The 12,779-nt window shown below is 34.9% G+C and overlaps 1 protein-coding gene across 2 annotated transcripts in view; it reads left to right on the top strand.

Annotated features, from left to right (window-relative positions):
- SEMA3D (semaphorin 3D) overlaps positions 1 to 12,779 on the top strand; it is a 208,927-nt gene that overhangs the window by 157,149 nt on the left and 38,999 nt on the right. For both annotated transcript variants that reach the window (XM_033193172.1, XM_033193173.1), the window contains 3 exons: positions 3,944 to 4,058; positions 5,463 to 5,532; positions 8,889 to 9,033. In XM_033193172.1, coding sequence (XP_033049063.1) covers positions 3,944 to 4,058; positions 5,463 to 5,532; positions 8,889 to 9,033 — 330 coding nt within the window. The remainder of the gene's footprint in view (positions 1 to 3,943; positions 4,059 to 5,462; positions 5,533 to 8,888; positions 9,034 to 12,779) is intronic.

Below are 12,779 nucleotides of genomic sequence, written 5' to 3'. Positions count from 1 at the left end.
TGTTTTTACCAGTGCTCTTCTTAGCACAACTAGAAAGCTGATGAAAAATGTAAAGATTAGATATGTTACTTTAAAAAGATCTAAGTCAAGGGTCATGAAATAGATGGGGAAATATCTTATATTTTAAAATTTATTTAAAATTATCTTAGTTTCTGATAATTCCAGATATACATCTTCTCACTGGAATCCTACTATATGTGAACACAGAACTCATTGTTACATTAGGAGAAAGATTCAATATTTTTGCTCATTCCTATTAATGTATAGACATCTTTTCATACATGATCTGAGGATATTGGCATTAAAAACAAGTCATATCTAGATAAATCTGTCTGCATATGCAGACATCTGCAATCATCCAATAACTGAAATATACTTTATTTTTTAACAAAGATACTCATAATAAAGGTATTGTATATAAAATATAAATGTAAGAGCAATTACTGACATATTTTTTATAAGAGAGTCACTATATAGAATATATTATGCATTTTCTTAAAAGGAAACTGATTATTTAACTTCCTTGCCAATTGCTAAATTTTTTAGTAGTTCTTCATGTGAACTTAATAACATACAGACACTCTGGCCTGGCATTAAAGCTTTCCTTGATCTTACCCCAATTTACTTTTATAACTTTTTCCTTCACTATTTTAATTGATCTCAGTCTTCAACTAAACACAGTTTATCCTGATTCTCCCTAGATGTGCTGGATTGTTCCACTCATTGTCCTTTTCCCTAGTTTCCAGCACTGAGTGTATTTCCTGAACCAATTTCTCCGTATGTAGTTTGGTCCCATCTATTATTGTAAAAAGTTAGCATTAAATCCAACTCTTCAGTGAAGCTTTTGCCATTTTCCCACTATAATGAAATTTTAGAGGAAACTCAAACTCCTTGGCCCTTAGTCTATACCATTCTGAAAATTTGTTTCAATTTTGTCTTTTATTCTTAGTTATGTATTAACTACTAACCATGTCTTCATTCAACAGCGATAGGGATTTAGTGACATATCGGGAGTTGAGTGGAGGGAATTTTAGTGAGTGCATTGTCTAGCAAGAATTAAAAAATTATTCAAAAACCAACTAAAAATTATTGTGCTTTTTATTATCACCTCATGCCAGTAATTGTAAACAGTATCAGTGACAATATGCTAATCATAGAAGAGTCTTTTCGGTCTAGATTTTAAATTGTTGTTTACTACTGTGTATCTATTATGTATATGTATATGTGTATATATGGATATTTGTGAGGATAGTCAGCCGCCAGCACACAGGTACTCAGTTACACACATGTTCCAAGAGTAAGTTCATAATGATTTGGAGTCATTTAAAATTTAAAACAGTGAGACATAGTGCAAACTATGAGGTGTGATAGTTTGTTCCTTAAGTGCCCATTTTTAGTTCGTACATGAAATATTTTATTGAGTGTTGTTGCTTTTAAATTTCAAAGCTATTATTTTAAAATTGTGTGTTATAAACTAAGGAGCAAATAAAGAAAATAATAATTGTTCCTGAGTTTTATAGAACTATTATTGAAAATGTATCTTTTGTTTAGTGGGAAAGGATTGTAAGAAATGATTCACTCTGGGTATCACATACCATAGATGCCCTTGGCGTTAGGTGCTAAGGCTATGAAGATACCTCTGGTCCTGGTTTCCTTGCCTTCCCTTCTTCCCTTCCCCCTTTCTTCAAGCATAGTAGTTATATGATTTCAAATTCTCCTGTTTGTTGGAATCATTTAAATGCCTTTCTCTAATTTAGTTTAATTTCAGAGATAAAAGAAGAAAGTGTCTAGATATTCAGACTTGAAACTTAACAGTTAACTTCTCATTAACTTTACAGAACATAGATTGATTCAAGGATACATGATTTTATGTAATTTATACTTAAATGTAAATAAATTATTGGAAAAGATAGGCTCCAGTAGTAATTTAAATAAATTAGGTTTATCATAAGCACAGCAGAGCTAGTTGAGTTAAATGAATGAAAAATCATACTTATTCAGTGTTCACAGGTGTATTAGTCTGTTTTCATGCTTCTGATAAAGACATACTGGAAACTGGGAAATTTATAAAATAAATAGGTTTACTTGGACTCACAGGTTCAGATGCCTGTGGAGGCCTCACATTCATAGCAGAAGGCAATGAGGAGCAAGTCACATCTTACCTGGATGGCAGCAGGCAAAGAAAGCTTATGCAGGGCAACTCCTGTTTTTAAAACCATCAGATCTCGTGAGACCCATTCACTATCAGGAGGACAGCATGGGAAAGACCCGCCTCCATAATTCCATCATCAACCACAGAGTCCTTCCCACAACATGTGGGAATTATGGGAGCTACAAAATGAGAGTTGGGTGGGGACACAGAGCCAAACCATATCAACAGATATATATTAATTTAAAAATGAGAATATAAATTTTTATGCTGAATTATTGAATACTGTCATCTTTTTTTTTTTTTTTTGAGACAGAGCCTCGCTGTGTCTCCCAGATTGGAGTGCAGTGGCACGATCTCAGCTCACTGCAAGCTCCACCTCCACGGTTCACGCCATTCTCCTGCCTCAGCCTCCCGAGTAGCTGGGACTACAGGCGCCCGCCACCACGCCCGGCTAATTTTTTGTATTTTTAGTAGAGACAGGGTTTCACTGTGTTAGCCAGGATGGTCTCGATCTCCTGACCTTGTGATCCACCCACCTTGACCTCCCAAAGTGCTGGGATTACAGGCGTGAGCCACCACGCCTGGCCTGTAATCTTTTTTATTGTGTAATTGATTTAAGTGGTTATGTTTTGCTAAATGCTTAAAGAACATTTTTAATGAACCATTTCAGAGTAAAAATAAAGTATGGAAAATATAGATAAATATTATTTAAAAGATTTGTTTTGGTTTTGGTTTTGTTTGCTTTTGAGACAGGATCTTGCTCTGTTACCCAGACTAGAATCAGTGGCATAAACATGTCACACTGCAGCCTCGAACCCCTGGGCTTAAGCGATCTTTCTCCTTCAGCCTTCTGAATAGCAGGGATTACAGGCACACACCACCACACATGTCTAATTTTTGTAGAGATGAGATCTCACTATGTTGACCATACTGGTCTTGAACTACTGGATTCAACTGATCCTCCTGCCTCAGCCTCCCAAATCGCTGTGATTATAGGCAAAAGGATGGCTTTTATATATGTATTATTAAGCATATGTTTATGTTGCATTTATGTTTAATCTGTAAGACATTCAATTTGAAAACGACTTTTAAGCCTATAAAGACACATATTGCTAAAGGCTACACATACTGTTTTTAATCCTATAAATACTATACAAGCCAGTACTAGCATTCATTGAACTCAAGTTGCCTGGAACTATGCTAAGCATTTTATAGACTTTTTTTCCCCATTTACTCATCAAACTAACCATATTTCAGCTGGGTGCAGTTGTATGCACCTGTAGTATCAGCTACTCAGGAGGCTAATGTGGGAGGATTACTTGAGCCCAGGGGTCTGAGGCTATGATCTTACCTGTGAATAATTACTGCACTCCAGCTTGGACAACATAGAAAGACTCCATCTCTGAAAAACAACAACAAAAATAACTAACCATATTTCAAGAGATTTATCATTTTTATCAATGAGAAAATAGAGACTTAAAAAAATAAATAGTCTCTTGCAGGTTATGAAGCAAAAAAATTGGCAGGTGGGATTATTACCTTGTATGCATCTACTCATCCAGTAGAGCTGAATTGCTTGTATTGAATTTATTTAACTATGAGAAAAACATTTAAGATTGAAGGCATATACTATCTTTTCCCTTATTTTAAAGTTCAAGGACTCAATATCTGGATCCCGTGTCTTTGTAAACAATGGCATCAGTAAAACACTGTAATACCTGTAATAGCTACCAGTTTTGGTGAGTGAAAGAATTGTGTTGGTAAATATTTTTTTTTTTTTTTCCATGTCAGAATGATGTAGGAGGACAACGCAGCCTGATAAACAAGTGGACGACTTTTCTTAAGGCCAGATTGATTTGCTCAATTCCTGGAAGTGATGGGGCAGATACTTACTTTGATGAGCTTCGTAAGTTCCTTCTTTCCTTCTTTCTTGGAAAAGCCTTACTGCCTAATTAAGTAACTTGGCATTTGTTTCCCTTTGGCTCCAATTTGGCCTGATTAATTATAGCTGAGCAAACCTTACAGGAATGGTTCTTACTGAAATTCACACGCAAAGTACACAGAAGTGCTTTAGGTCTGGGCACACGTAGTAATGCAGTAACTCTTCTCTTTGTAAAAGTCCTCAAAGTAAGTGAAGGAAACAAAACTCCAGCAAGACACAGAAAGGTATGAGCTCTGAAACTACAAAGTTCATCCATTCTCCGTGCAGTCTTTCATTTTGAAAGGAGCCACCTTCTATAGGTGGCTCCTTGTTCCACAGATGCCCTCTGCTGGCAAGTACAGGAGATTTGGTGAACACTGTCCCTCCGACTTGTTGATGTAAAGAATAAGCACAAGCAGTAGACAGCTTCTTCTATTTCACTTATCCTCTTCACTCCCTCAAAAACTCCTTCCAAGTCCCAGAATGATTTTTTTTTCTTTTTTGGTTGTGTATAATGTTAGCATCATTAGCTTTTAGCTTCTTGAACTTGTTCTTGTTTTTGCCATGTAATGTATACATGATAATCTATATCATTAAATTATTTCATCAGTATTGTGTATTTTACAAGCTTAAAGTATATATTGAGTAATCATGGATGACCTCTCATATTGTATGTAAGCACATTCACATCTTAATCTTTTAAAGAATATTATTCACACATAACTTACTGTCAATACTGCACTGATTTTGGGGTAACTATTTCCTTACTGTTACCAAATAGGTAAATGAGACTGGGCGTGGTGGCTCACGCCTGTAATCCCAGCACTTTGGGAGGCGGAGGTGGGCGGATCACTTGAGGTCAGGAGTTCAACCTGTCTCGTAACTAAAAATACAAAAAGTAGCCGGGCTGGTGGTGGGCACCTATAATCCCAGCTACTTGGGAGGCTGAGGTAGCAGAATTGCTTGAATCCAGGAGGGAGGGGTTGCAGTGAGGAGAGATTGTGCCACTGATTTCTAGCCTGGGTGACAGAGCAAGACTCCATCAAAAAAGAAAAAAAAAGGTAAATTAATTACTAACTTGACACAATTATAGGACAGAACTTTTTTACATTAGAGGGTAAAAATTACTATTTTTTGGTTTGCATTTTCTATGAAATCAAAGATTTCTAATTGGAAACTGCCTTAGAGATTATCAGTTGTACCATACTCTACATAGTCAGTGAGAAAAAAACAATCTTATATTTGATTTCTCAAGGCATAATATAGTGCCTCTGTTATTTTAATCTTATAAACTGTTTAGATTTTGAGAGTTTCAGTTGTGTTATTAACAAAAAAAGCAAATGTAATACTGAAAAATAAGAGTAAATATTTATTTTTCCACTTTAATAGAAGATATATATTTACTCCCCACAAGAGATGAAAGAAATCCTGTAGTATACGGAGTCTTTACTACAACCAGGTATGTTCAACAAAATGCTTTTAATGCTTCTAGAGAATTGTATATGTATGCAAGCCAATATAGTTATAGGATCTTTTTGTCCCTGCCTTTGTAGTAGCATGTCGTAAACTTTTTTTTTTCATTTTACCATTTTACTTAATGTTCCTTAAAAATCATTTAATATCAATGTAAAAATTATATTTTTTCTTTTTACGCCAACATAGCATTCGCTATAATAATTACCACAAGTTATTTAACCAGTCATCTGAACGTGGACATTTCTGTTATTTCCAGACTCCTACTGTTGCATATAATGCTTCAGTGACTAATCTTCTTCAAATGCCATTCCCCATAGGAACAAAGATATCTGTGAGATAAAGTCCCAAAATAAATTTTCTGTGTACAAAAGGCATATGCAGACCGGGCTCAGCAGCTCACTCCTATAATACCAGCACTTTGGGAGTCCAAGGGGAGGATGACTTGAACTCAGGAGTTCAAGACCAGCCTGGACAACACAGTGAGACCCAGTCTCTGCAAAAATAAAAATAAAAAAATTTAGCTGGGCATGGAGGCACATGTCTGTAGTCCCAGCTACTCAGAAGGCTGAGGTCAGAGGATTGTTTGAGCTTGGGAGGTAGAGGCTGCAGTAAGCCATGATGATACCACTGTACTCCAGCCTGGGTGACACAGAGAGACCCTGTCACCAAAAAAAAAAAAAAAAAAAAAAAAAAAAAAAGGTGTTTGCATATATTAATCATAGTAATTCCAAGATAGGTGCCATAGTGATAGTACTAAGGAAATACGTGGGTAAATGGTTAAGTTCATTTTTAAGGCTATAATCATGAGATGGGACACTCTTAAGTTTTAAAACATCATCACATGCTATCCTATTATCATTTCCCAGTTACCCTACAAAGATAGGTGTGGCTGTTGTGAGTATTTCACCGCCTTACTAATTTAGGCAAAGAATGTTTACATTACTTGCTCAAAGAGAAGCAGCCTATTAGTAGTAAAAAAAAAAAAAAAAAAAAAAAACAGATTGAAAATGAATTTCATATTTTCTACTCCTGTATTTTTGTCTTCTTTTTGCATAATGCTCTCCTGTACTTATCATTGAGACCTTCTGACTTCCTTAAAAGCTGTACTAGCATTGCTGGGTGTGATGGCTCACGCCTGTAATCCCAACACTTTGGGAGACCAAGGCAGGTGGATCATCTGAGGTCAGGAGTTTGAGACCAGCCTCCCCAACATGGTGAAACCCCATCTCTACTAAAAATACAAAAAATTAGTCAGGTATGGTGGTGGGTGCCTGTAATCCTATCTACTCAGGAGGCTGAGGCAGGAGAATCACTTGAACTTGAGAGGCGGAGGTTGCAGTGAGCCAAGATTGCACTATTGCACTTCAGCCTGGGCAACAAAAATAAATTCTGTCTCAAAAAAAAAAAAAAAAAGGTTGTACTAGCATCTATGAAACTTTCTCAAATAATATGTAGGCCCCCTGCCTTAATTTTATTGAATTCAGTAACTTAAATTTGACTATGTTCAAAGCACTCCCTTACTCCTGTTCCCTATCACTGCCTACATTGCTGGAAATAGTTTTCATATTTTCCACAGTTTTGCTCTCAATCATTATCAATGTATATTGACATCAGTATAAAAGGAATTGAAGATACTGATATTGGTACTGAAGAAAAGGTCTTACTGCCTCCTAGTGAATAAATTTTTAATCTATTTATATGTACAATATAATTTTTTTTCTGTGGCACAATCCTCATTTAGTTCACAATACCTTATTCATAAACTGAAATGCACTCTGGTTCAGAATATATCAGAAAACAAAACACTATTTGGTTAATTATAAGATATAGAATGTGAATGTTTAAATATGAGAATAAAGACGATATCCTAGGAAGCTGCTATTTTAGACTCAATTTTTCTGTTCATTTATGTCCTAATATAAAAAGGTATAAGAAGTGCCTCTAGTCAAGTATCTCAATCCCAGTTCCATTGGCACCTTTCCAATTGCAGCACTTTCTTTGAAGTCACTGTGCTCCACACACAAGGCACGGATATGTGCCAGGAAAATATAGCCCCAAGATAGTTCATTTTTTTCTCCTATTAAGTTTCTGCCCACCCAGAGTTTGAAGTTACAAGTTAGCTCTTTGTTCTTGTTATACTTTATTGTTTTGTTTTTAATGCCATCCTAAAGACCAAGGTGACATTGGAATGTATATCACATCCTTTGTCCAGCAAGAAGACATAATTAACCTGCAATAATGGCAATGCCATTAAGCATGAGGCATCATACCTTTAAAATATCCTAGGCAGATTCTGTGATTTTTGTGGCAACACCACCTCTACTCTCAGCAGCTACTTTTCTCCCACCTACCTATTTACTGTTACCTCTCTAAAGGTTCCCATTAATGTCACTCCAAGAATATTAATAATTGAGTTACCATGCTAGAGAATCATTAGCTTGTTAATGCTAAGATGCTTAATATATTTCTTAGATCATAAAGGGTGATCTCCTTTTTGAAAATGGGAATGATTAAAAGTTTTCAACTCAAAGTATCTTTTAATTTCTAGAAATAAAGCAAAATAAAAAGACATCTGATTAGTGTTCATTTTTGTTCGTTTGCAAAAATTTGAAAAAATTCCTATGGACTTTTTTGCCTTTTAATACTTTCTCTAATTTCATGTAATTATAATTACTTTCAGTATCAGATGAGCTGCTGTAATACATAAACTCATACATTTAAGGAGGACCAAAAAGAAAAAGATTGTTTCAACATTTTAAAATCAATTTAATAAAAATCATATAAGTAATTTAGCAACTAATATTTATGGATATTCATTCATTGTAAGAAAACAAATGAGAGGATTATTATTAAAATATTTAAATAATTATTTTTAAAAAGTAAATAATATCACTTTTTATTTTGTAAGCTCTTTGAAATGCACTACGCTATGATAAATTTAAATAAAATAGAAGAACATATAGAAAAATATACCAATCTTTCATGCATATATTCCTCTTTATCCTCCAGGGTTTGTTTTAGATAATTTCTGTTTATCTGTCAGGTGTCAATTTAGATGACACCTCCTCCCTGAAAACTTAGTTGGCAGCCCAATACTGGGTACCTATGCATATTCCACATTGCTTACCATATTTACTGGCAATGAAGTTATTATTACACCTTGTTTAGAATTGCTTGGCTATAAGCCACTTGAGGACATAGGCACATTGTGTCTACAGTACTCATCAAATTTAATGTGCTAAATAAATTTTGTCCACAGCACCTACTGATAGTATGTGCTCAGTCAATGTTTATTGAATTCATCAGTGAATGATTGAATGACGTTGCTTTTTTTTTCAGCTCCATCTTCAAAGGCTCTGCTGTTTGTGTGTATAGCATGGCTGACATCAGAGCAGTTTTTAACGGTCCGTATGCTCATAAGGAAAGTGCAGACCATCGTTGGGTGCAGTATGATGGGAGAATTCCTTATCCGCGGCCTGGTACAGTATGTATCCAACCTAATAATAAAATTATTTTCCTAAGCTCATATTTAATTCCTAATTTAATTGTAATAAATTCTGCTATTCACCAGAGCCACATATGCTGTAATAACCATTATTTATTTGCAGTGATGTATTAGCATTTTCATCCTTCATTGAAATTTAACATTTCACTAAGAATTTTAGTTACTTTGAGAAACAATGGACTATGTCATAAGGATGTAACCATGCTGACAATATGGAGCTTATCCCCAGCATGTTTATGTTTATAGAATCACTGGAAAGATTTAGTTATCTAGAATGACAGCTATTCTAAATTAGATGGAAATGTCAGAGAAGTATTATTTCTCACATACAGCTCTGCAGATAGCTCGAGTCTTCTAATCCCCACTTCTACTTTGAAAAGACCACGTCATAATGGTTCACTTAATTTATCTCTTTTTTGGTATGCATTTATCTTTTCTTTACTTAATTGTACTTTAGAATAACATGCATTTTTTAAATGAGAAAGGAATTTTAGAAAACCCTCAGTCAAAATTTTTTTTCAAATAGTATAAATCATGTTTAAAGCACAAATGATGTAGGAATGTATTTTAGAGTTTATACAATTGTTTAAAACAAAAAACAACTGCAGTTCAAAATGCTGTTACATGCATTTTAAGTAAAAGGATTTTGAAAACGTTTGTTGATATTACTATGACAGTTTAAGTTATGTTAACATCACGATTATTTATTGACCTAATATTAGAGGAAAAAATGTGTTTTTTCATTTTGGATTTATTCTGAATATTACAACCAAGAGGTATAAAATAATTACCAAAATATCTGAGAAAAAATATTGACTTAACTCCTCAAGTTTTACTGAATATTATCTTTTCATATGTTCATTCTTAAAGGAGAACCAGCTGGTAGATATGCTTTCTGAATTCTGTTTCCATCTTCCTGTTATATAATTTAATTAAATTTGGGAAGCATACTATACAACCATCTCTATTTTCCCCTTAATAATTCCTCAATATAAATTTGTTTCAAGGATGGTTTCTGGCTTGATTATAAAGTAATGATGATGTTTGTGGAAACATGTTTTTTTTTAAAAAATAATATTATGATTTTCAGGAGTCATTTTTTAATTTTCTCACTTTTTAATATTGTGATAAGAACATTTATCATGAGGCCTACCCCGTTAAATTTTTAAATTTACCACCCATTATTATTGAGTATAGGTACAATGTTGTATGGCCCATCTCTAACGCTGTTCTTCTTAACTAACAGAAACTTTATATCCACTGATTGGTAACTTCCCATTTTGCTCCCTCCTAGCCCTTGGAAACCACCATTCTGCTTTTTGATTATATTATTTTGACTATTATGGATACCTTATATAAGTGGAATCATGCAGTGTTTATTTCTCTGCAAATGGCTTATTTCACTCAACATAACGTCCTTAAGATTTATTCATGTTGTTGCATAGTGTATGTAGAATTTCTTTGTTTTTCAAGGATGAATGCAGTCCCATTTTATGCATATACACACACACATCCCATATATATATGCACATATAGAGATATATATGTATCACATGTATATAGATATGTACATATATGATGCATATGTCATATATAAATATATGTATGATGTATGTCTAAATGTATTATATATTTATATATAGATACGTCTCATATATGTATATAGGTATATAATATATAATCCCAGATATATTGTATAAATATAATGTGCAAGCACACACACACACACATACACACACACCATACATTTTCTTTATCCATTCATCTATTGACAGACATTTAGGTTGTTTCCGAGTCTTGGCTATTGTGAATAGTGCTGCAGTGAATCTAAGAGTGATAATATTTCGTATATCTTTGATATCTTAATTTTGATTATTTTAGATAAATATCCTCAAGCAGGATTGCTGCATCATGTAGTAGTTCTATTTTTAATTTTTTTTTTTTTTTTGAGACGGAGTCTCGCTCTAGCCCAGGCTGGAGTGCAGTGGCCGGATCTCAGCTCACTGCAAGCTCCGCCTCCCGGGTTTACGCCATTCTCCTGCCTCAGCCTCTGGAGTAGCTGGGACTACAGGCGCCCGCCACCTCGCCCGGCTAGTTTTTTGTATTTTTTAGTAGAGACGGGGTTTCACCGTGTTAGCCAGGATGGTCTCGATCTCCTGACCTCGTGATCTGCCCGTCTCGGCCTCCCAAAGTGCTGGGATTACAGGCTTGAGCCACCGCACCCGGCCTATTTTTAATTTTTTGAGGAACTGCCGCACTGTTTTCCATAGTGGTAGTACCATTTTGCATTACCACTAACAGTGTGCAAGGGTTCCAATTTCTCCACATCCTCCTTAATACTCACCTTTTGTTTTTATGATATTATCCATATTATCCATCCTGACAGATGTGAAGTGATATCTCATTGTGGTTTTGTTTTCAATATCACTGATGATTAGTGATGAACAATTTTCACGTACCCATTGGCCATTCATGTCTTCTTTGGAGAAATGTCTTTTCAAGTACTTAGCCCATTTTTTAATTAAGTTATTCTTTTCTTTTTTTGTCAGAGTCTTGCTCTGTTGCCCAGGCTGAAGTGCAGTGGTGCAATCTCGGCTCACTGCAAACTTCTCCTCCTGGATTCAAGCAATTCTCCTACCTCAGCCTCCAGAGTAGCTAGGATTACAGGTGTGCACTACCACACCTGTAATTTTTGTATTTTTAATAAAGACTGAGTTTCACCATGTTGGCGAGGCTGGTCTCGAACTCCTGACCTCAGATGATCTGCCCGCCTCATCCTCCCAAAGTCCTGGGATTACAAGCATGAGCCATTGCACCTAGCCTAGGTCATTCTCTTTTTTAACTATTTTTTATTCATTGAATATCATAGCTGTACTTGCTAGTTTCACTTAATTATGTTTGAACAGTAATATAACACTTAGGATATGGGGATATTCTTCTAGATGATTTACAAATATTAACTTACTTAATACTGGTCATAATCCCATGAAACGTATGCTGCTATTATCATTAATTCCATTATGCAGATGAGGAATGTCAGGCACAGACAGGTACAGTAACTTGCCCAGGATCACAAAGCTAATTAGTGATAGGACTGGGTTTCAACCCCAAGCTCCAAATTCTTGGTTTCTACTGTGATTCAAGGTCATTGTTCTTACCCTAAGTCCCAGTTATTAGTTTTTATACTATGATGTTGCACTACAAAAATGTTAAATTAAATTGTTTAACCTTCCATGGGAGAGTGTGTGTGTGTGTGTGTGTGATTAAAATTGGGAAACAGCTCTAGCTGGGTAAATTTTACGGTATTAATACTTTGGGGTTAAATATTATAGACTGTCACATTCTGAGCCTTTTCTTACTACATGAGCTTTTTGGCTTTGGGTTGTTTTTGTTTTTATTTGTGTTTAATAAAGACTGTCACCATTCAGGCCATTTTTTTTTTTTTTTCAGTTATCTAGATATCATAGGAGAATGAATTGGAAGCTGAAACTATTCATATTTATTACAACAATAACAAATTATTTGCATATGTAGACATTGAGTCCTATAATACTCAGAAATAGAAAATAATTATCAAAATGATTATATGCTGGTACACCACAGTTACATTATTTTCCAACTCGAGTGTAAGTTAAGATGCTTTACAAGTGATGGTTGTCACCGCTTTCCCTGCTGCTGCCTAGAACAACTGTGAATGTCATGCGAGGCTTAAAGAGAACTCATGT

This window comes from Trachypithecus francoisi, unplaced genomic scaffold, assembly GCF_009764315.1.
Source record: "Trachypithecus francoisi isolate TF-2019V2 unplaced genomic scaffold, Tfra_2.0 Lachesis_group4, whole genome shotgun sequence".
NCBI lineage: Eukaryota > Metazoa > Chordata > Mammalia > Primates > Cercopithecidae > Trachypithecus > Trachypithecus francoisi.
Note: the sequence above shows the minus strand (reverse complement) of the source record. Positions and strands in the feature narration are given on the sequence as shown.